This window comes from Staurois parvus, unplaced genomic scaffold (genome assembly GCF_062004578.1).
Source record: "Staurois parvus isolate SC_StPar_1 unplaced genomic scaffold, SC_StPar_1.0 ptg001418l, whole genome shotgun sequence".
NCBI lineage: Eukaryota > Metazoa > Chordata > Amphibia > Anura > Ranidae > Staurois > Staurois parvus.
In genome coordinates, this window is record NW_028319214.1 from 1,036,027 (window position 1) to 1,060,194 (window position 24,168).

The window sequence follows — 24,168 nt, forward strand, 5'->3', positions numbered from 1 at the left end:
TGGGGATCACAGAAAGCAATCTAGTGGCTGCACACCGACTGGACTCACAGTTGTCGTGGAGTGAATTGGAGTGTGGTATGTGTAAAACCCCGATACCACCACTGTAAGATTTACAGATCAGATTTTACAGATTTTTAGATCAAGTTATTTTTCTTTTTTTTCCCCCTATGTCCCACAGATTTCCGGTCCATTTCCTGTTCTGGAGTTGCGAACAGGAAATAAGGGGAAATTCCTCTACAGTGAACAGATTTCCATCCTAAACAGTCACAGAAAAGGAATACACATAGGAAAATATTCTTCTTGTGTGGAAGACAACTTAAAATGTTTAGATTTTTGTCATTTTCTCTCTTATGGGGACATAGGAACAACAAAAAAACTGATAAAGGATCTAACCCTTCCATAATCTAACCTAAACTGGAAAACAATTGCTTTAACATACACTTTAACCACCGACCCTTTAAGAATGTGGATGTCATGAGAAAAAAGTTTAAAGGATCAGGATGTGCAAAGTTTGAAACTTCTGCACTTGTTATTCCAGATCCACCTACCTGCTGCCACCATTACAGGTGCTTCTTTCCCGTTTTAATTTTTACACCATGCGGATTAGTCAGGAAAAGTGAAAATCTGTTGCAGACACAGGACGGGAGTAGGAGAGGAGGAAGTGACCCTAGTCTTTGGAGAAAATCGATGAGAGGAGAGTGTAACCCAGAGTGGTAATCTGCCCTGCTGTTTCTGTCATAGGGTAATTACCCATCCATATAAGAGTTGGAGAGTGGTGATCTGGGTTTTTGGCTATCACCTTTTTATATATATAGGGTGTGGTGTTATACACTGGCAGTGTTATTTGTGGAGTGGTTTTCAAACATTGCATTGCATATCCTATGTGAATGTGTTTTCACTCATATTGTCATTTCACTTATCTGTATGTGCTTTGACACTTGTTTTGAGTATACACTTTTAGTTAATATTTTGCATGCTGCACAGCGAGTGGCACGTGTGTTCTATATCATTTAAGGTATGACACTATGTTGAGTTTTTTTCTTTTTGAGGTGTATGAATATCAGGATTTGCGAGTATTAAGAAGGTTTTGGTGATGAAAGAAGAAGAAAAAGTTTAAGCTTTTCGTTTTACACTTGTGGGGACTATTTTTTTGGATCTTTGATTTTATTTTGGACACGGTGGGACTTTGGACATAATTTTTACAATTTTCATAGTTTTGTATATATATTTTTTTATTTATAATTTTTGGTTTTATTTGATGTATTTGCTTATAGAAAAGTCACATATATATTGTTTAGCTGGCCTTCAAGGGTGAAGGTAGATTACTTTTCTGGGATATTATAGGTTTAAGTGTTGTGATATAGAAGTATAAGTACATTTCCTATATGCCTTGGCCGGCACTGCAGCTCAAACACATTGACATCCTACTCTCACCTTGCAGTTCATCAGATTCAGCTGTCTCAATTTTGTCCATGAGGTCATTCGAGCTCCATTTTGTAATTTCTTTTGGCAGCACTTCCTCATTGTCTGACAAATCTTCTAAACACAAGGATGGCAAGGAAGAAAAAAGAAAAAAGACAAAATCAAATATCTAGACATGCTTTTAAAGATCCCTGAGAATACCCCAAGCAACCGGAAACTTCACACAGACAAAGCATGCTATGACTAAATCTGTAAGAAGCCATTTTAGACTATAGTACTGTACATAGGCCAAGTAAGTTGCAAAATAGCTCCTGGCTAAAGTTGCATTACAATATATCTATAGCCAAAAAGTTTAATTCTTGATCGTACAGTATAGGACACAGGCATAGCCTTGGACAACTAGTTATACATCGCTAAACTCAGATTACCAGATACTGGCAAACAGAACTGTAAAGACCCCCATATAACCCCTCCCACTGACAATTATCCTTTTTCTGCTAGTGTCCTCAGGTAATGGATGATTATTTTTTTTCTTGTGGCATCAAACTGGTCCAGAAGGATTTGGCACTGTGACATGCTCTAGCTTCTTGCAGACTCCCCTTGTCCTCTTCCAGATAGTATAGAACTTTTGTCTGCAGGCCTGATCTACCATCTTCTTAGTCACTGGCTTTTGACAGCCTGGGTGCTGAACCTCCGGGTCTGAGGGACAGAGGCTTATCAGATTTGGTTATCCCAACACTTTTCCATGTTAGGAAGTTGACTTCTCAAAAAATATTCAATTGCATCTGAAAGGCTTACTTTGCATGGTGTGAGCAGAGAACGTTTCATCCTAGACAATACTCTGTGGGAAATATCCTGGCTTTTCTCCAGTTGGGTCTAGTTCAGTATCTGGCATGGAGTACTCTCAAGGGATACATTTCAGCTTTGGCTATCCTCTTCCAGTGTCTTTTAGCAGCTCAATCCCTGGTGAAAGCCTTTGTGTGGGAGATTGCTCATTTAGCATCTCCTAGACGCTTTCTGGTGACACCGCGGGATCTCATTCTGGTACTTACGGCTCTTCAACAGCCTCCCTTCAAACCTAACCAGGATATTTCCCGTAGCTGAGCTCATTCACAAGGTGTTTTTTCTTGTCAACATCACCGCTAGGTCAGTATTGGAGTTGGTGGCATTGACTTGTGAGGAACCTGGTGCTTCACAAGGATAAGGTTGTTTTGAGACCTAAGGCTACTTTCTGCCCAAGGTGGTCTCCTCCTATCACCTTATCCAGGATGTTGCCCTGCTATCTGTAAATAAATTTGTTTTAATAAAAGTGTTTTTAAACACCTAAAATGTTATTCATTGCAGCTTACCAATCCTTGAATGTGGTGGCTGCATTAGTTTTCTTTTTTAGGCTTTTTTCCCCCTTTATTTTTACCTAGTGATCCAGCTAGTAATGTACTTTATGTTTTAAAGAACCTCAATTCCGGATGGGAAGGAACGGAGGCACATTTGGACAGCATCATTGTCAAGCTGGGGAAAAGTTGGTGCTAGAAACACTAGTTGGTTTAGATGGACTTGATTAACAAATTAAAGTCAAACTACAGCTAACACTTTTAAAGCATTTACAACAACAGCTTTTTACCTTTTGAGATAAAGGTTTTACATAAATGGATAAAAGCTGGCCACTGTAAGTACCCCCTTACCTGTCATTTTGGCTGACAGTTGGTCTGTTAAAGGAAGTTGAAAAAAAACAGACTTACTAGCTGGATCAACAGGTGAAAATAAAGGCAAAAAATGACAAAAAAACAGCCTGCCCACTAAGAATTAGTAACTGACAATATCATTTATTTTTGGTTTTTAGTTTAATGCCGGTTTTCTAGAGGAATGCTAGAACCACATCAGATTTTTTTTTTCTATTTGCCTGTTGCGGATTTTTCCACTTCTTGCCTGGTAAAATATTGTACTCAGAACAAGTGATGGAAAATCTCTCAAATAGAGCTCAGACAGCAGTAAAACTTGACAGGGATTATATCCCTATGTACTTTATACAACATAAAAAAAATAGTTTTGGCTATAGATACACTTAAAGACTGGTAACCAAAACAGTCAGTAAAAAAAAAAAAAAAAAAAGATTTATTTATGTTATTATTGTATTTGAAATGACCGGTACTGTGTTTACAGTTGATAAATAGACACAGACACTTTGGGGTTTATTTACTAAAGCTGGAGAGTCCAAAATCAGACTCCCTTCTGCATAGAAACCAATCAGCTTCCAGGTTTCATTGCCAAAGCTTCATTGAACAAGCTGAGGTTAGAAGCTGATTGGTTTCTATGCAGAAGGGAGTCTGATTTTGGACTCTCCAGCTTTAGTAAATAAACCCCTTTAAGTCCCCAGTCTTACTGGGTGTGACTTGGCATGCGATTTGCATGCCAGACGACTTGCAAATCACATGGCAAGACGCACCCTATTTTCCGCAATTACAGCAGTCATATCGGTGCGGTTTCCAACTTGGCCGGAGCAGCACTGATTTCTAAAGTAGTACATGCACTACTTTTGGTGCGATTTGCATATACATCTGTGTCAGATGTCTTACAAATCGCGCCTCAAATCCGCATGTCATCCGACTTTGAAATTTTGCGACTTCACTGTAAGTCGCACGATTTCAAAGTCAGGATCAATGTGACCGGAGGGTGTTTCCTGAAGAAGGACAAAGACATGTACAGTATTTTGGAGTTCTTTCTATACAGCAGCTCTTGTCTGCTGACTGCATAATAACCCATTCATGACCGTGACATAATTTATGCACCTATGCCTGTTGAGGATACCTAATACATTCCTGGCAGAAAAAGAGTTAATAGATGTGTAAAAAATTTACATGTATACAGTATGGTCAGTATGGTCTAAAAACATTTTTCCACCAAACTACAGTGGTGAAAATAATTATTTGATCCCCTGCAGATTTTGTAGGTTTACCCACTTACAAAGAAATGAAGGGTCTATAATTTTTATCATAGGTGTATGATACAGATATCAACCAAAAATCCAGAAAAAACACGATACAAATGTTATAAATGGAGTTTCAGTTCAGTGAGTAAAATAAATATTTGATCCCCTACCAACCAACAATAATTCTGGCATTCCCGCAGACTGGCTATGTGCTCTTGTGGTACACAGATTAGTCCTGTCAAATTAAAAAGGTGCTCCTAATGACAACTTGTTATGTCTATAAAAGATACATGTCCACAGAATATTTTTTCCATTCAAACCTCACCATCATGGGCAAGACCAAAGAGCTGTAAAAGGATGTCAGGGACAAGATTGTAGACCTGCACAAGACTGGAATGGGTTGCAAGACCATCAGCAAGAAGCTTGGTGAGGAGACAACTGTTGGAGCGATTATTCGCAAATGGAAGAAATACAAAATAACCATCAACTGCTCTCAGTCTGAAGCTCCATGCAAGATTTTGCCTCATGGGGTAAGGATGATCATGAGAAAAGTGAGGGATCAGCCCATAACTGCATGGGAGGAGCCTGTGAATGATCTCAAGGTAGTTTGGATCACAGTCACCAAACAAACCATTGGTAACACAGTATCCCGCCAAGGATTGAAATCCTGCAGCGCCCACAAGGTACCCCCTCTCCTCAAGAAGGCACATATTCAGCCCATCTGAAGTTTTCCAATGAACATCTAAATGATTCAGAGAAAGATTAGGAGAAAGTGCTGCTGTCTGAAGAGACCAAAAGTGAGCTCTTTGGCATAAACGAGACTTGCCGTGTTTGGAGGAAGAAAAATGCAGACTATGACCCTAAGAACACAATCCCTGGATTCAAGCATGGAGGTGGAAACATTATGCTTTGGGGCTGTTTCTCTGCTAAAGGCACAGGCTGGCTTTGCAGCATTGAGGAGCCAATGGACAGGCCATGTATTGCAAAATCTTGGATGAGAACCTTCTTTCCTCAGCCAGAACACTGAAGATTGGTTGTGGATGGGTCTTACAGCATGGCAATGATCCTAAACATACCGCCAAGGCAACAAAGAAGTGGCTCAAGAAGAAGCACATTAAGGTCATGGAGTGGCCTAGCCAGTCTCCGGACCTTAATCCTATAGAAAATTTATGGAGAAAGTTGAAACTTAAGAGTTGGCAAGCGATAGCCACCTTAAGGATTTAGAAAAGATCTGTAAAGAAAAGTGGACCAAAATCCCTCCTGAAATGTGTGCAAACCTGGTAACCAGCTACAAGAAACGTCTTACCACTGCGCTTGCCCACAAGGGTTTCTCCACCAAGTCATGTTTTGCTTGGGGATCAAATACTTACTTTACTCACTGAACTGCAACTCAATTTAGAACATTTGTATCATGTGTTTTTTCTGGATTTTTGGTTGATATTCTGTCTTTATCATTTAAAATACACCTACGATAAACATTATAGACCCTTCACTTCTTTGTAAGTTGGCAAACTTACAAAATCTGCAAGGGATCAAATAATTATTTTCCCCTCTGTATAACCCCTTATTGAAATAAATGGTAGAATGAAAGTGTTGGGTGAATAAATGCTGGAGTACTTACCATGAGCATCAAAAAACTCATCATCTGAGCTCTCATCTGAATCCCTGGCAATGCTTTGCATTCTCCACTCTGATATACTGTGTCGAGAAGGACTAGCTGTCAGTGAAAGAAATGAGAATTATATGTATGCAATATACACAGTAGAAGGCTGGTAAATAGTACGAAATATTTAGATCTTTTGGTTAACAATATATCCAACTCTATTACTGTAAAGGTGATGAACAATATTGATCAGGCTGGAAAAAACAAAAAACAGATAGTTATGAAATCTCCTTAAAAGTAGAACTAAAGTTGTTTTTCTTAAAGCAAACACTCTGCAATTGCAAGTTAAACATGGCATGCATGCACACTTGCAAAGCTAGGGGGGAATTTAACAAAACTGGAGAAGGCGGAATTTGGAACTGTTATGCATTGCAACCAATCAGCATCTATCTTCAGCTTGTTCAGTTAAGCATCAGAAATGAAAGACAGAAGCTGACTGGTTGACTTGCATGATTCAGATTCTGGCTGCACTAGTTTTAATAACTTCCCCTCTATGTGTCTTGTGGCTTATCCAGAAGGACCCCAGGCACACTAGCAGGACTGGGGATTCGCTATGACCTCTTGGTTGCAACTAGTTTGGCTGCATAGCCCAGAGGTCATATTAATTTCATAGCTCCATCTAAGTATGTCATAATGCCCCTATATTTGCATAAGAGGCAGAGACATACTTAAAATATACCAGCTAGCTCCTGGGTCCGTTTGACTGGTTCCTGTATTTCAAGTGAATTTGTAAATGCTTGGTTTAAAGTGAAACTTTAGGCAGAACCTTAAATTTTCAGTTTTGGATAAAGTGAGAAAGCGTTAGACCCCCTGTGAATTTTGTTATTGCCATCTTCTCTATTTGTATTAGTGACTATCTTTTCCTGCTACCAGTAGTGACACTGACCCTAGCCAAATGCAAAAATAGTGAAAAACAGTCAGAAAAGAGGAGTAGGGGACAAAAATGTCAGTGGCCTCCACCTGTAAAACCATTCCTGTTTTGGGGGTCGACTCATTGTTGGGCATCTAGTGCACCTCTTAATTTCATTAACACCAAAGCAGCTGAAACAGATTAACAACCCCCTCTGCTACTTAACTGACCAGATCAATATCCCAGGAGTTTAATTGACTTGATGCTATAATCTGATTAAAAAGTGTTCCTTTAATTTTTTTGAGCAGTGTATGTGTTGCTGCAGACCAGTGAGACTTGACGGAAATGAGTTGCATCTAGACAACATTTCAGTTTTTCCATGATAAATACAACTTGCACCTCTGCCTCTGTGTGCTAATAAGGATAGCTGTTATTCTTACTGCATCCTCCTCTTAAATATTTTTAAACTGCCAGACTACAATTACTATTATACAGAATTTATATACCACCAAGTGTTTGTTCAGTGCTTTAAAACATGAGGGAAACCCGTACAGTTACAATACAATTCAATACAGGAGGGCCGTACTCGGTAGAGCTGACAATCTCAATACAAGCTTTCACCTGGAATGGCACTATAAAATACATACAGATACCACAGAAACAGGGAGGTGTATAAGCAAGAATAAGCAAGAATGACCATGCATTTAAATGAAAAAAATATTAGGTCATCTGGGCTATACTTAAGAACAATTTCATAGTATTTAAACAGAATTATTTGCCTGGTAGTGAAAGAAAAAGTGTGTGTATTTAATGTATATCATCCAATCATATTATAATGATTTTCGCATTCAACATTTTAAAAATGTGTTAAATGTAATACTATAAATGCTGTATTCTGATGCTATGCTTAAATAGTTTTAGTTGGTGTGTTAGCAATTCTTGTCACAATGTAGATGTAGGAATCTCAAATGAACAAAGTGTGTGTGGGAGGGGGGGACAGGGGTCCATTGTATGCGGTCATATACCTGACCACTCTAGACTTTATTCAAGTTGTTAAAGTGGTAATAAACCCCAAAAAATAGAAAATTAATATACTGAAGCTCATCGATCTTTAAATTTGCTGGCTGCATGTGGTTAATTTTTTTTTTGATCAGATCTTCTGACCTGTTACACGCTTCCTGTCATAGGGTATCTGCACTCTGGGTGGAGAAGCAACAGACACCCTTAAGAGCAGCCCTATCTGTGAGCAGATTTAGCTGCACTTGACTAAGAAAGCCAAACTCCAACTAACACTTTATTCAGTTACGGCAACAGGTTCTTTCCTTTTAGGTAAAGGTTGAATAAAAACTGAACATTATAAGCACCTCTGTCAATGCTTAAATGTCATTGGTGTGATCGCTCTTCAAAGAGCATTTGACAGGCAGGGAGGAAGCATTGTATCGTCTCCTCACTGCCTGCTTTAACCCCTTGAACTCCACGTGGGGTGCTTGCATCTTAATTGGTTTTCATTAAAATTGACAGGGGGTATAATTCTTGCCACGGCTACAAAGTAAAGCATCTTGGCTACTGCATGCATGTGCTTCGCCTGCTGCCTCTGCAGCTAAGGAATGATTGAGGGTGGTAAAAATGAATTTTAGCACCCCTCAACCATTAGTGTGAAAGAGCCCTAACTGCCACTTTTGTCTAACAGCTTGGCCTGTTAAAGGAAGTTGAGAAACAACAAACTCACTGACTGAATTACCATGTAAACCTAAAAAATGAACAAAGGCAGCCACTTTGACTAACAATTGGTAAGCTGCAGTATAACAATTCTTTGTTTTTGGGGTTTTATACAACTTTAGGTATTATTGCTAAACCACAAACTGGACCAAAATATTGCTGGAACTTTTTTTAAATGTACAAAATGCAGGTAATTATACACCTGCATTTTATTTTCATAATGACTTGGCAATCTAAATAAAAAGGCCCCCATAAATGTTTTTTTCGATAGGCTGCCAGCAGTGAGCTGGTTACTGTTGGGCTATCCTGGTTATTTGCATAAGCCTCATGCTGTTCTGTTCCAGAAATCGTAGAGTTTATTCTTTGGTTTAAAAGAGAAAAAAAGGCAGCGGGGAGCAAGCGATGTGCTCTACTTCTCCACTCATGCATATCAAGCATATCAATTTTGAATCATAATTCACCTTTCAGATGCCGCCTATACAATACAGGTCATGAGCTGAGCTGTTGGATTAGTCTCTACAAGGAGGATTTTCGATGCAAGCTAAGTTAGAGTTTTGCTTTGAATTGTTTTGCATTTATGTATCCCCTGCAATGTTAACGACAGTCCAACTGATGTATGATGACTGGGTTGTTTACACTGTTTAATTTCGCTTGGGAGATTTAATTACTGATTGAAGCAACATGTATACCACTTATTCTGAGCTACCGGCAGTAATGTGAAATGAAAATACATTACAGAGAAAAGAGGGATTAGAATAAGAGGTTCGTGTATTTCTGAACACAGCATAGAGAGATAAATGCAGAGATCTGGATTGTGAAAATGGTAAAATAGGAGAAAGGTAGAGCAGTACAATGACCATATTTATTAGAATTCCTGGCGGAAAAATACTGCACTGGGTGAATGACAGAGAGAATATGACTGGTTATTGTTAATAATGTTTTTTGCCTGTCTTACTGATGTCCTGGACAAAGGTGTGATGAAAATCCATTTTTTCAGCTCATACCTCCTCTCTTTGAAGACCTAGATGATCTGGAAGATGTAGACCACTGCTTGGTCAAGCCTCTTCCTGTCAACGATTCTGTAATGCCACTTGGCTCATCTGCTGTCTCTATAGAGGTGATGACCTTAGTTTCTGCATCCTTCTCTCCAGGAGATTCTTTGGCGCCATGCTGTTCTGCTTCATTTTCACTTAAGCTGAACTGTGCCATTTTCTGTGCCAGCATCAGTTGTGCTTCCTTCTCCAGCTGTCTGATGTCCTCTATGGTTAAGCCATACCATTCATCTTGCCAACACCAGGCCTGCCGATGTGCTCTGACCATAACTTTCCGTAGACCTAACGGACATGAAGTTTACAGCAAAGTTACTATCACAGAAGATACAGTATTGTGTCATTCACAGAGAAAACCAGGAAACTATGAAACAATCAGATTTCATGACCATTATAACACCAACACATCAGATATAAAATATAATATATATCCAAGGCTAAAACTGAAATTACATTTATGATATTTTTATTTTCTGTAGATGGTAAAGTGGAAAACAGCTTAATACTCAGTAGAAATACACAAATGGGAGCTGTTTTACATGCAAAAGGATTTCTGTTTATCCAGTCCTGAGAACTGCATAGCTCTGTCAGACAGAAGAACCAGGTTGGTGACCTTAGTTTTTTCTGCTTCAGTTAAACAATAGAGCTAGGTCACCTCCATTCTCCTCCATTGGACAGTAAAGTTTGCTCACACTGCTTCTTGTCCGCATACCTGTATGTCTCCAAATACTGTCCCACTTTTTGTAGTTTGCCTGCTGCTGTACAGGGTGGGTAGTATAAGAGATAGGACTTCTGATAGGGGTCTCAATTCCTGAAACTTATTTACCATCTGTTGCATCACCTCAACTCCCCCACTTAGAAGGTTTCCTGTAGAGGTTTATGACAGTATGGCCACACTTTGTATTGGTAACATTCTGTATTTGCATTGTAATATTACTACTTTTAAAAGTTATACCGGCTACATTATATTTTGTTCTATTTGATTAATAGCAAGCTTCTTTTCTGTGTAAATAAATTAGATTTTTTGCACAGTTGTTATCATTTGGTATTAACTTTATTGGTATTAGCCACATCAGGATCAGTTAAATTCATGTATAGAGAAAAGGTTGTAATCACTTATTACATTTATAATCTTAGATAGAACCAAGGGAATAAGTGAAGTAGCAAAACCGCCAAAACAATACTAAGTAAAATTCAGGTACACTGCCTGAATTTAAAAATATATATCATTATGTTTTGAAGAATACATAACTGCATTCATTGGCGCAATTTTATGTGTTTGCAGTTTAGCTTTAAGGCACCCTAAAAAAGTAAGAGTTAACTGCATTTGTTGGTGTTATTTTATATCCATCTGGAGTTTAGCATCAAGACAATGCAAACCAGCAAGGAATAAAAGCAAAGTGCTATAACATTTGCCAGATGTCAGCTTACACAGTGAAAGACAAACTGAGTGCTATGTCTGGCTGCAGGTTGCAAATTGCTCTTATTAGGTAAAACTAGACAATGGGAAACTGAAGACATCCATGAGCTAATTCTTGCTGGTTAAATCTTCTTAAAATAATAGCCAATTATTGTTCCAGTTTGCAACACACTACATGATTTGAATATCTTGGTAAATAACCTGGAAAGGTTGAAAGCAATAAATTAAACATCATATGCACCTGGAGAACAGGCTAACGTAAGCAAGGATGGTGTCCATTTCCTAATGGAACAGACATCCATAGCACAGAGCACATAACTGTTTGATGTGCAGGATACAGCACGTGGAAAGGTATTTATGTCTGGTAAAGTCAGATGTCAGTGCAGACAGGTCACAATATTAGAACAATAATTTGTGAAAAACTACAAATTTTCGACTCAATGATGGCCAAATCATACAGTCGTTTTTCCAACAAGAATATGCGCATGAGCTGTGACCTGGAAGGAACAGAACTTTCGCCTGTTATAAGGGGTGAACTTTATGACTTGGTTGGCTGATTTTCGAAATCATTGATGGCACCATCGGATTACCGAGCGAACGATGTTTTCGATTTTCGGATGAAAAATCTTTCGGAATTCGACCCATGCATGGCCTGCATAAACTGGCCCCTTGATTTGAAAGTTTGGAGACCCGTGATCTACAGTAACTGTAAGGCAAAACTACCATAATAATCTTTATTTCACGCTAACTATAGCAAACACATAAGTATGTTTCAAAATAAATAAACCCCTAGGGGAAAAAACATTTCCCCAAAACACAACCTAAAGAGGTAGTAAATTCCTGCTATTAAACTTGTACGTACAAGTAAGCCAATAAAAAAGCTTACCAGTAGGTACAGTCAATATAGCCGCCAGTGATGTTAACTGCGCATGTGCTCTGAATGGACGGCATACTCGAGTGTGCTGTCCCGTGATCGGGACTTTGGCGTACATGCGTGGGAGTGACATCACTGTAGCTTGGTCATTCAAACGACCGGAACCCATGAACCCAGCAGGAAGACCAGGTAAAGATGGAATCCCTGTCAGCAGTGAGAGCGCTCTGCTGGAGGGATCAAATTTATAGGTAAGTTTGTCATAATTGAGATTAGAACCGCAGGAGGCCTGGTTCTGGGGCCATGTCCGCCTACTGAACTAGAGACCGATCTAGGAAGAGAGTCAGGAGAAAGAGGGGAGAGACAGCGCAATCCACCAGACACACCTCCACCAGGACAAACATGACCTCACCTCCACCTGCAGGACCGACACCCAAACTGGCCCTCACGTTAGCCAGCGGTTAGTAACACCCACCCAGGGCCTGAGACCCCCACACACACATACACACCTGTAGTGACCCCTAATATCCCTTCTACTGAGGACACTAATCACCGACCCTGACCCTCCAAACCTATGTGGGGGGACTCTGACTCAATATATCACTTATGCTGCAGAGGACGATGACACCTACCCGATACCCCTTATTTAGCCACTTGCCATCCAGAGGATTTACCCCCCTTCCTGACCAGGCCATTTTTGGTGCTGTGTTACTTTAACTGCTAATTACGCAGTCATGCAAAGCTGTACATAAATGAAATTTATGTAATTTTTCCCCCCACAAATAGAGCTTTCTTTCGGTGGTATTTGATCACTCCTGCAGTTTTTATTTTTGCACTATAAACAAAAAAAGACAGACAATTTTGGAAAAAACCCCAGTATTTTTGACTTTTTGCTATAAAATATAGCTAATAAAAAATTTTTAAAAAATCTAATTTCTTCACAAATTTAGGCCAAAATGTACTTTACCTTTGCTAAAAAAAAAAAATTCCGATAAGTGTATATTAATTGGTTTATGTGAAAGTTATAGTGTCTACAAATGGTGGTATATACACTGGAATTTTTTTTCTATATCAGTAATGGCAGCAATCAGCGACTTATAGTGGGAATGCGGTGGGCATTCTGACACTGGGTGGGATCAGCCATTGACATCCCCAGTGGCACTAATACAGCAATCAGTGCAAATAAAAAGCACTGACACTGTACTCATGACACTGGAAGGAAGGGGTTAACATCTGGGACGATCAAAGGGTTAACTGTGTGCTGTGTGTTTCACATTGTGCGCTGTGTTGTGTTTTACTAGGGAGACATGCTGCTTTGTATTTTTCTTCTGTGCAGAGGGATACAAGCAGCATGTCCATGCTGACAGGAAAGCGATCTATGTTGTTTACACACAGATCTCTCCCCTCTCAGCCCCACCAATTATCACTGAATTCCAACCAGGAATCGCCGGCCGGGATCCATTGGTATCCACAGCAGCCAAAAGCGGCGTGGGTAGGGCGTGTGCGCCCCCTCCCCGGAAATGTAAAACACACACACACACATATATATATATATATATATTTATATATATATGTGATATTGTGCAGCCCTGTCGCAGTACTTCTGTTATAGGGCAGAGGGCAACTGGATAACCTCTAAATTTTTATTTATTTACATTTAGCCTTTAATTTTTTTTCCAGTTATTCCCTTTTAAGCAAAAGGAATCAAGTGGCTGAACAGCAAATACTCACACACCATCATCCAGCCATAGACAGCTCCATTTCTCTGCTACCTCTCAGGAGCCTCACAAACCGCCAGCTACATGGGAACACAAGCTAAAATGGCCGTCCTTCTACTCCCTGCCTCAACTGCACCAGTGTATGCTATAGAGAGCGGCCCCATGACCTCTAATCGCTGGAGATGAAGCTGCAGCCCAATACTCCTTTAGGGACACACACAGCATGGCCTGGCCAGACCAACAGCACACTGCCCCCAGTGGCCACCGGGAGAATGACCCAACATTCAGATTAAAAAAAAAATACTGCAAATGTAAACTTACCATTCCTGCAGCAGGACCCTAAATCATAACAGGAGTCCAACCTTCACCCATAACGGCAGGCTTTGTTATGTAGACCTTCAAGGACTCGGTCCCCATAATGTGGGGCCACTGCCTTGGACCTGTACAGCACCACGCCGGAAAGCACCTTGGTTAGTATTATACTGCACAGGGTTCCATTATGCAGGGTCCAGCGCCGTAAGGCTGCAATACAGGAAAAAACCCAAAGGATTCTTCTCCAGTGAGGCTTTGGTACCATCCATTTTGGCTAATAGCTTTCCGAATAGGTCTGATTAAAGTCCACAAGGCAGCACAGTGGCTAAATGGTTAGCATTTCCGCCTGGCAGTACTAGGGTCATTGGTTCGAATCCCAACCATAGCACCACCTACCTGGAGTTTGCATATTCTCCCTGTGCCTGCGTGGGTTTCCTGCGGGTACTCTGGTTTCCTCCCACACTCCAAAAACATGCTTGTAGGTTACTTGGCCCCTGTCTAAATTGGCCCTAGTATGTGTATGAATGTAAGTTAGGGACTTTAGATTGTGCGCCTCTTGAGGGTTAGGGACTGATGTGAATGTACAATATATATGTAAAGTGCTGCGTAAATTGACGGCGCTAGAAGTACCCAAAATAAATAAAGTCCCTGATTCTACAATGGAACCGTACTTCCTGTGTAAGGGGGTGTTATATAGGGGAGGACTTCCTCTCTGATTGGTTGACCAGTGTCCATTCAACTATAGGTGGCATATGGGCAGCACAGTGGCTAAATGGTTAGCACTTCCGCCTGGCAGTACAAGGTTCGTTGGTTCGAATCCCATCCACGGCACCTCCTGCCTGGAGTTTGCATGTTCTCCCTATGCCTGCGTGGGTTTCCTCCGGGTACTCCGGTTTCCTCCCACACTCCAAAGACATGCTGGTAGGTTAATTGGATCCTGTCTAAATTGGCCCTTGTATATGAATGTGAGTTAGGGAGCTTAGATTGTACGCCCCTTGAGGGTTAGGGACTGATGTGAATATACAATATATATGTAAAGTGCTGCGGCGCTATATAAGTACCTGAAATAAATAAATAATAAATATAACCCCCATAGTCATTAATATGGCCTGCTCTGTGTCCTGTGATGCATGATAAAGAAAACATGTCTATCTTGCTAGGACACTAACAAACGGAGGAGTACTGGTAGCAGGAGGGGTTAACCTGAACTGGCCTACAGTTTTTTTTTGTTTGCAAGTGTCCAATCCTTCTGTAGACAGCAGTACAAACTAAATGTTAAAGACCTCCTGTGTCAATAAATAAGAAAATCAAACTTGCTTAAAAAACTTCACCTATGTCTTTATGTGATGTCAAGGATCGGACATTTGTAGTCTGGGAGCCATACTGCTGGCTTTGTGATTACTACTGGTTCGGAAAATGAATACACTCAGGATGCAGTGTAAAAGTAAGGTGTGAAAAGCTCAGTTCAGGCTATTATCAGTGTGAAAGGTGTGACAGAGCTCTGATATCTTCAACATTATTCTGCTTCTGCAAGTTTGTACTGTGGGTGCTACACTATACATTACAAACTAAGGTAAGAAAAACAAATCTTTATATCACAACCATTATTTATACAATGCAGCAAAATCAATCCAATTCAAATTTCTAACAAGACTACAAAAATAAAAATACCCCATCTCTCCCTTAAAGCAGAACTCCGGGCAAACACTTCTTTACATGTCCTTGTTGCTGATTTCCTACCTTCAGTGAATATGTCATCCATCTTCTGTTTCGCTCAGTAGTTGCTCTGAAATAAGCTATTCATTTTCAAATCAAACTGTTAATTCTCTTTGGTTTCCGGTTTGTAAGACTGGTGTCTGCTATGCCTCCTGTTACCCCAGCCACAGGTCTTGGCACACCCCTTCTGTAGTTCTTTCTCCCGGAAGCCATGATGTAATTTAGATCCACTTGTAGTGGTGGGTGGATCTGGACTCTCAGACACATTCAACATGTACAGGCTCTAGTGTACCTGCTCACATTCACTACAATTCAATGAGACTGATGGGAACTGTAGTTTCCTTTTACTGCAGAGAGAGAGGAGAGAATATGATGTAATCCCTAGTGAGCTGACAATAACAGCCTGTCCTTACATCCTCAGTGATATAGTGAGCCGACAACCGCAGCCTGTCCTTACATCCTCAGTGATATAGTGAGCTGACAATAACAGCCTGTCCTTACATCCTCAGTGATATAGTGAGCCGACAACCACAGCCTGTCCTTACATCCTCAGTGATATAGTGAGCCGACAACCGCAGCCTGTCCTTAATCCTCAGTGATATAGTGAGCTGACAATAACAGCCTGTCCTTACATCCTCAGTGATATAGTGAGCCGACAACCACAGCCTGTCCTTAATCCTCAGTGATATAGTGAGCTGACAACCATAGCCTGTCCTTACATCCTCAGTGATATAGTGAGCTGACAACCACAGCCTGTCCTTACATCCTCAGTGATATAGTGAGCCGACAACCGCAGCCTGTCCTTACATCCTCAGTGATATAGTGAGCTGACAACCGCAGCCTGTCCTTACATCCTCAGTGATATAGTGAGCCGACAACCGCAGCCTGTCCTTACATCCTCAGTGATATAGTGAGCTGACAACCACAGCCTGTCCTTACATCCTCAGTGATATAGTGAGCTGACAACCGCAGCCTGTCCTTACATCCTCAGTGATATAGTGAGCCGACAACCGCAGCCTGTCCTTACATCCTCAGTGATATAGTGAGCCGACAACCGCAGCCTGTCCTTACATCCTCAGTGATATAGTGAGCCGACAACCATAGCCTGTCCTTACATCCTCAGTGATATAGTGAGCTGACAATAACAACCTGTCCTTACATCCTCAGTGATATAGTGAGCTGACAATAACAGCCTGTCCTTACATCCTCAGTGATATAGTGAGCTGACAACCACAGCCTGTCCTTACATCCTCAGTGATATAGTGAGCTGACAATAACAGCCTGTCCTTACATCCTCAGTGATATAGTGAGCTGACAACCACAGCCTGTCCTTACATCCTCAGTGATATAGTGAGCCGACAACCGCAGCCTGTCCTTACATCCTCAGTGATATAGTGAGCCGACAACCGCAGCCTGTCCTTACATCCTCAGTGATATAGTGAGCCGACAACCGCAGCCTGTCCTTACATCCTCAGTGATATAGTGAGCTGACAATAACAACCTGTCCTTACATCCTCAGTGATATAGTGAGCCGACAATAACAACCTGTCCTTACATCCTCAGTGATATAGTGAGCTGACAATAACAGCCTGTCCTTACATCCTCAGTGATATAGTGAGCTGACAATAACAGCCTGTCCTTACATCCTCAGTGATATAGTGAGCTGACAACCACAGCCTGTCCTTACATCCTCAGTGATATAGTGAGCTGACAACCGCAGCCTGTCCTTACATCCTCAGTGATATAGTGAGCTGACAACCACAGCCTGTCCTTACATCCTCAGTGATATAGTGAGCTGACAACCACAGCCTGTCCTTACATCCTCAGTGATATAGTGAGCTGACAACCACAGCCTGTCCTTGTATGAGGTGACAACCACTGCCTGTCTTTATATGAGGCGACAACCACAGCCTGTCCTTATATGAGGCGACAACCACAGCCTGTCCTTATATGAGGCGACAACCACAGCCTGTCCTTATATGAGGCGACAACCACAGCCTGTCCTTATATGAGGTGACAACCACAGCCTGTCTTTATATGAGGTGACAACCACTGCCTGTCCTTATATGAGGTGACAACCACAGCCTGTCCTTATATGAGGTGACAACCACTGCCTGTCCTTATATGAGGTGACAACCACAGCCTGTCCTTATTTGAGGTGACAACCACAGCCTGTCCTTATATGAGGTGACAACCACAGCCTGTCCTTATATGAGGTGACAACCACAGCCTGTCTTTATATGAGGTGACAACCACAGCCTGTCTTTATATGAGGTGACAACCACTGCCTGTCCTTATATGAGGTGACAACCACTGCCTGTCCTTATATGAGGTGACAACCACTGCCTGTCCTTATATGAGGTGACAACCACAGCCTGTCCTTATATGAAGTGACAACCACAGCCTGTCCGTACATCCTTGATAACTATAGTAAGCTGATAACCCCAGTTTTCCTGTGCATCCTCAGTAGCACGTTTACCCTTTGTTGTCCTGCATAAGCTGAAGCATTTCTAATAGAAAACACTGGACTGCCTCTTTATATAATAAACCTGAGCATGTGCAGGAAAGTAGGGTGAAGAAGTGAGGATGTAAGGGAAGGCTGTGGCTGTCAGCTTGCCATAAAGAGTCTGTGGTCTGCAGGAATAAGTTCCTTTTGGTGAACAGGGATGGAGTTGTGTATTAACACAAGCTTGTTCACCAACTAGTGAATAGGCCTGTTTGGGCACAGAAGGGTCAGTGACCACGACTGCAACTACCGCCTGGTAGGAATCACAGCAAATGGTGACAAAAATATACTGTGAAATAGAAGTGTGCCTGCTATAACATATAGCAGAATATAACATTTGGAGCTGTGTGTTGTACAGAGGTAGGGAATGTGAAACATCAAATATATAGCACAGTATATACTGAGTGGAGCAGTGTATCTAGTGTACAGTCATCCTTTCAGGTTTAATATGACTGTGACCATTTTTCTCAGACAAAATATCCAATGACAATTATCCAAAACATTGAACTGTACTTGATAAGAGGAAACAACTGCCAACTAAGGCCTTATTAATTATAAGGGTGGTGAACCTGTTCAGTGCAGTTTTTATAATACTGTTTTTTAGGCACAGGTACCATACTGTACCTACATTTTCTTTGCTGCTTAAAATCCTGCATCTGTATCTGCACTTGCCAAAGATGCCTTGAAGTGATACTAAAGGTCCATTTCCTTTTTTTAAAAACAACAAACATACTTACCTGCTCTGTGCAGTGGTCCCATACAGAGCAGCCCGATCCTCTACTTCTTGGGTCCTCCGCCACCGCTACTGGCTCTACCCCCCCCCCTTGACCAGTGCTCTGAATACCAAGCCGCTTGCTTTGGGGGTACTGGTGCGTGCTCGCTCCCGAGTCCCGCTCTATGTGTCTCATGGCTCGGCCCCCTGCTCTCTTCTCAATAGCTGTGATTGACAGCAGTAGGAGCCAATGGGGAGTGGGAGACCTGAGGCTCCTGTGCACATCGCTGGATCGGGCTCTGATGAGTATTAGGCTCCATGCACACGGGGCATTTTAATAATGCTGGCAGCGTTATATGTGTAAAGTCGCGTTAAAAACAGGTTTTTCAGTGGTTTTTAGCGTTTTGTGCATTAGCGTTTAGCCGCGTTTGCGTTTTTTTAGCATTTCTTACAGAAAATATGACTAAAATGTTTTCTAATTAAAAAAAAGCCCGGTTTGCTGCATTTTTCCACGCTTACATGCGTTACAGCATTTTTGCAGCTAAAAAACTCCTTTAGAAACGCACTAGTTCTGGGGTTTTTTTTTCCAGTCAAAAAATGCCCTTGCCAAAAAACGCTGATTAAAGTATGGACACACAGGATAACATGCTGGAGGGTTTACTGGCTGTAGAAAAAAAAACAAAAGCCATAAACAGCTGCTGTAAAAACGTCCAGTGTGCATGAGGACTTATGGGTGCTGGGGGGGGGGGGGGTAGTACACAGAAGATTTTTACCTTCATGCATAGAATGCATGAAGGTAAAATGTCTTTAGAACCACTTTAACTATACTGAAATGTCAAAGCTCCAACATGCCTAAGGGGACACCTCAGCAACCAACAGAAAGGCACCCAATTTGGACTTTGAAAACAGAGAGCATGCTTGAAATGCAAAGTTAAAGTGATGATGTCTTGCATGGTGAGTTTTGTTGAGTTTAGGGCATCCCACACAGCAGTAAAGAGAGTTTGGACACAGCTGTATGCGCATGAAGGAACACTGTTTAGATGTCGGTGTGTGAGAGAAGAACCAAAAGTGACAATTGCTTCTGATATACACTCAACAACCACTTTATTAGGTACACCTGTTCAGTTGCTTGGTAACAAAAATTGCTAATCAGCCAATCACAAGGCAGCAACTCAATGCATGTAGGCATCTAGACGTAGTGAAAATGACTTGCTGAAGTTCAAACCGAGCATCACAATGGGGAAGAAAGGTGATTTAAGTGACTTTAAACATGGCATGGTTGTTGGTGCCAGATGGGCAGGTCTGAGTATTTAAAAAACTGCTGATCTACTGGGATTTTCACATACAACCATCTCTAGGGTTTACAGAGAATGGTCCGAAAAAGAAAATATCCCGTGAGCGGCAATTGTGTGGGAGAAAATGCCTTGTTGATGTCAGAGAGAACAGGCAGACTGGTTCGAGATTATAGAAAGGCAACAGTCACTTAAATAACCACTTGGTCCAACCAAGGTATGCAGAATACAATCTATGAACGCACATGTCAAACCTTGAAGCAGATGGGCTACAGCAGCAGAAGACCACACTGGGTGCAAGTGTACCCATCTTCTGATGGCTACTTCCAGTGGGATAATGCACCATGTCACAAAACTCAAATCATCTAAAACTGGTTTCTTGAACATTACAATGAGGTCACTGTACTCCAACGTCCTCCACAGTCACCAGATCTCAATCCAACAGAGCATCTTTGGGATGTGGTGGAACAGGAGACTCAGATCATGGATATGCTGCCAAAAAATCTGCAGCAACTGCGTGATGCTATCATGTCGATATGAACCCAAATCTCTGAGGAATGTTTCCAACACCTTTTTGAATCTTTGCCATGAAGAATTAACACAGTTCTGAAGGCAAAAGGGGATCCAACTTGTTACTATCAAGTAAATAAAGTGGCCGGTGAGTGTATATACAGTGGACTAGGTTTTCCTTCAAAGAAAGCAGATTTGTAATGAAGTGTGTTGACCTTGTTCTGTTTGCTCATAGGCTGCTATCTCTCTGATCACAACCAAGAATTTCCTCAGCAAATGACAAATTCTTGAATGCATACTGAAGGTGCTTTTGAATAAAGTGTATGGATGTGCTGCTCTCTACTGTCTGCATTTGTAAATACCTGGGCTGCTGATATACTATGTATGCACAGCCTGTCCTGGATTGTTGGGTTGAAAACCCCAGAAGGAGAAAGGACAGCGAGAGACACACAGATCACATGCCCTGTCTGTGGAAGAGCTGTTGCTAAATCCAGATCAGAAGGATTTAATAGGATCCTAAGTTTAACAGTTTATTTTTGTTGCCCATATCTTCTGGATTACACAAACACAATCTCCTTGTTATCTCACTCACATGCACAGTGCCAGATAGCTAGGTCTGTATGTGTGTAGAGGTCAACTTCCAGTATATTAGTAGGTGAACCTGTTTCACCAAAGATGCAGGAGAGATAGGCTGACTCCAGTGCCACACCACGGTTCTGGCTGCTGAGACAATAGTAGGGGATCTCCCCAACACTGTTGACCTTGTCTTCAGGTCTCCGACATAAAGACAAACACTACATCACAATCATCCTCATGGGCCCCTGTGGCTGAACTTTACTGCAACATTCACCTTGAGGTATCTTTACTAATAACTATGTATATATACACATATTGGGGTATAGGTGCACAAATTCACCAGGATTCTTGTTGGGCCTCTTGCTGATAATATCAGTTTCTACATTGGATGTATGTACTATTATTAATCTTTTCTTATTTAAAGCTTGTATTATTTCTATACTAGTGTGCATCTGTACGGTTAATGTTATATGTTGGTTGCAGTAATTCTTTTGCTCTCAATTACTTTGTTTAGATTATTTATTAATTTCACATGAAGTGAACTTTATTATCACACCCACTCTTCCACTTATCCAAAGTTCTGGTTCCCTCATTTACCTACAGATTTCAAGCAATATGCTGTTTTGGGAGGGCCATTTCTAATAACATCCCCCAAAACGAGGGCTACAAGAGCATCAAATACAGCCAATTCTTTTTTGTGGGAAAAGCCTTAATATACAGTTAGGTCCATATATATTTGGCACAGGTACAATGTTCATACTTTTGGCTCTGTATGCCACCAGAATAAATTAAAACAAAACAATCCAAATGAATTTGAAGTGCAAACTTCCAGTTTTAATTCAAGGAGTTGAACATAAATATAAAGTACAAATTTTAGGAACTGCAACCATTTTTATGCACAGTCCCTCCATTTTCAGGGGCTCAAATGTAATTGGACAAATGAATATAATCATAAATAAAATGTTCATTTTTAATATTTTGTTGAGAATCCTTTACAGACAATGACTGCCTGAAGTCTGGAACCTGTGGACATTACCAAAGACGGAGTTTCCTCCTTTCTGATGCTTTCCCAGGCTCTAACTGCAGCTGTCTTCAGTTGTTCTTTGTTTGTGGGTCTTTCTGCCTTTAGTTTTGCCTTCAGCAAGTGAAATGCATGCTCAATTGGGTTGAGATCAGGTGATTGACTTGGCCATTGCAGAATATTCCACTTCATTTCTTAAAAAGCTCCTGGGGTTGCTTTAGCAGTGTGTTTTGGATCATTGTCCATCTGTACTGTGAAGTGCCGTCCAATGAACTTTGCTGCATTTGGCTGAATATGGGCTGACAGTACATCTCTAAACACTGCAGAATTAATCCGGTTGCTTCTGTATTCTGTCACATTATCAATAAACACCAATGACCCAGTGCCACTGGAAGCCATGCATGCCCATGCCATCACACTGCCTCCACCATGTTTTACAGATGAAGTTGTGTGCTTTGAATCATGAGCTGTTCCAAGCCTTCTCCACACTTTTTTCTTCCCGTCATTCTGGTACAGATTCATCTTAGTTTCATCTGTCCAAAGAATGCTTTTCCAGAACTGGTCTGGCTTTTCTATTTTTCAGGCTTATGAATGATTTGCACCTTGTGGTGAACCCTCTGTATTTGCTCTCGTGAAGTCTTCTCTTGATTGTAGACTTTGACAATGATATGCCCATCTCCTGGAGAGTGTCCTTCACTTGTCTGGATGTTGTGAATGGGTTTTATTTTACCATAGAGAGGATCCTGCGATCATCCATCACTGTTGTCTTCTGTGGACGTCCATGCCTTTTTATGTTGCTGAGCTCACCAGTGCGTTCTTCTTTTCTCAGAATGTACCAAACTGCTGATTTGGCCACTCTGAATGTTGCTGCTATCACTCTGATGGATTTGTTTAGTTTTTGAAGCCTTACAATGGCCTGTTTCACTTGCATGGACAGCTCCTTTGAATGCATTATAAACCAGAAAAGTGCGGCGCTATTAGACTAATATATTGATAACAGTTGGTCATGCATATACACTTGCAATAAAAAACATATATTGACACTCCCATTTTTGGAAGATCTAGATAGCGTGCAACCACAATGAGTGTGTCCCCTTAGGGCAGTGATGGCGAACCTTTTTGAGCCCGAGTGCCCAAAACTGCAACATAAACCAACTTTTTTATTTCAAAGTGCCAACACTGCAATTAACCACTTGCCTACCTGGACGCACTGACAGACGGCACTGATCGGTGGCACTGCTGGGCATCATTGATGGGTCGCACTGATGGGCAACACTGTTGGGCGACACTGCTGGGCACTGACAGGTGGCACTGCTGGGCAGCACTGACAGGTGGCACTGCTGGGCAGCGCTGACAGGCGACACTGCTGGGCACTGATGGGTGACACTGCTGGGCACTGATGGGTGACACTGCTGGGCACTGATGGATGACACTGCTGGGCATCATTGATGGGTGGCACTGATGGGCAGCACTGCTGGGCACTGACAGGTGGCACTGCTGGGCAGCACTGACAGGTGGCACTGCTGGGCAGCACTGACAGGCGACACTGCTGGGCACTGATGGGTGACACTGCTGGGCACTGATGGATGGCACTGCTGGGCATCATTGATGGGTGGCACTGATGGGCAGCACTGATGGGCGATACTGCTGGGCACTGACATGTGGCACTGCTGGGCAGCACTGACAGGTGGCACTGCTGGGCAGCACTGACAGGCGACACTGCTGGGCACTGATGGGTGACACTGCTGGGCACTGATGGATGGCACTGCTGGGCATCATTGATGGGTGGCACTGATGGGCAGCACTGATGGGCGATACTGCTGGGCACTGACATGTGGCACTGCTGGGCAGCACTGACAGGTGGCACTGCTGGGCAGCACTGACA

General features: G+C 41.7%; 1 protein-coding gene across 12 annotated transcripts in view; it reads right to left on the bottom strand.

The window, feature by feature from the left end:
• Window positions 1-24,168, bottom strand: part of PITPNM2 (phosphatidylinositol transfer protein membrane associated 2) — a 450,474-nt gene that overhangs the window by 121,740 nt on the left and 304,566 nt on the right. For 11 of the 12 annotated variants that reach the window (XM_089661994.1, XM_089661992.1, XM_089661996.1 and 8 more), the window contains 3 exons: window positions 9,585-9,914; window positions 5,970-6,065; window positions 1,435-1,539 (listed from right to left, as the gene is read on the bottom strand). In XM_089661994.1, the coding sequence (XP_089518120.1) occupies window positions 1,435-1,539; window positions 5,970-6,065; window positions 9,585-9,914 (531 nt within the window). The remainder of the gene's footprint in view (window positions 1-1,434; window positions 1,540-5,969; window positions 6,066-9,584; window positions 9,915-24,168) is intronic. The other variant, XM_089661991.1, reaches the window with a different exon arrangement.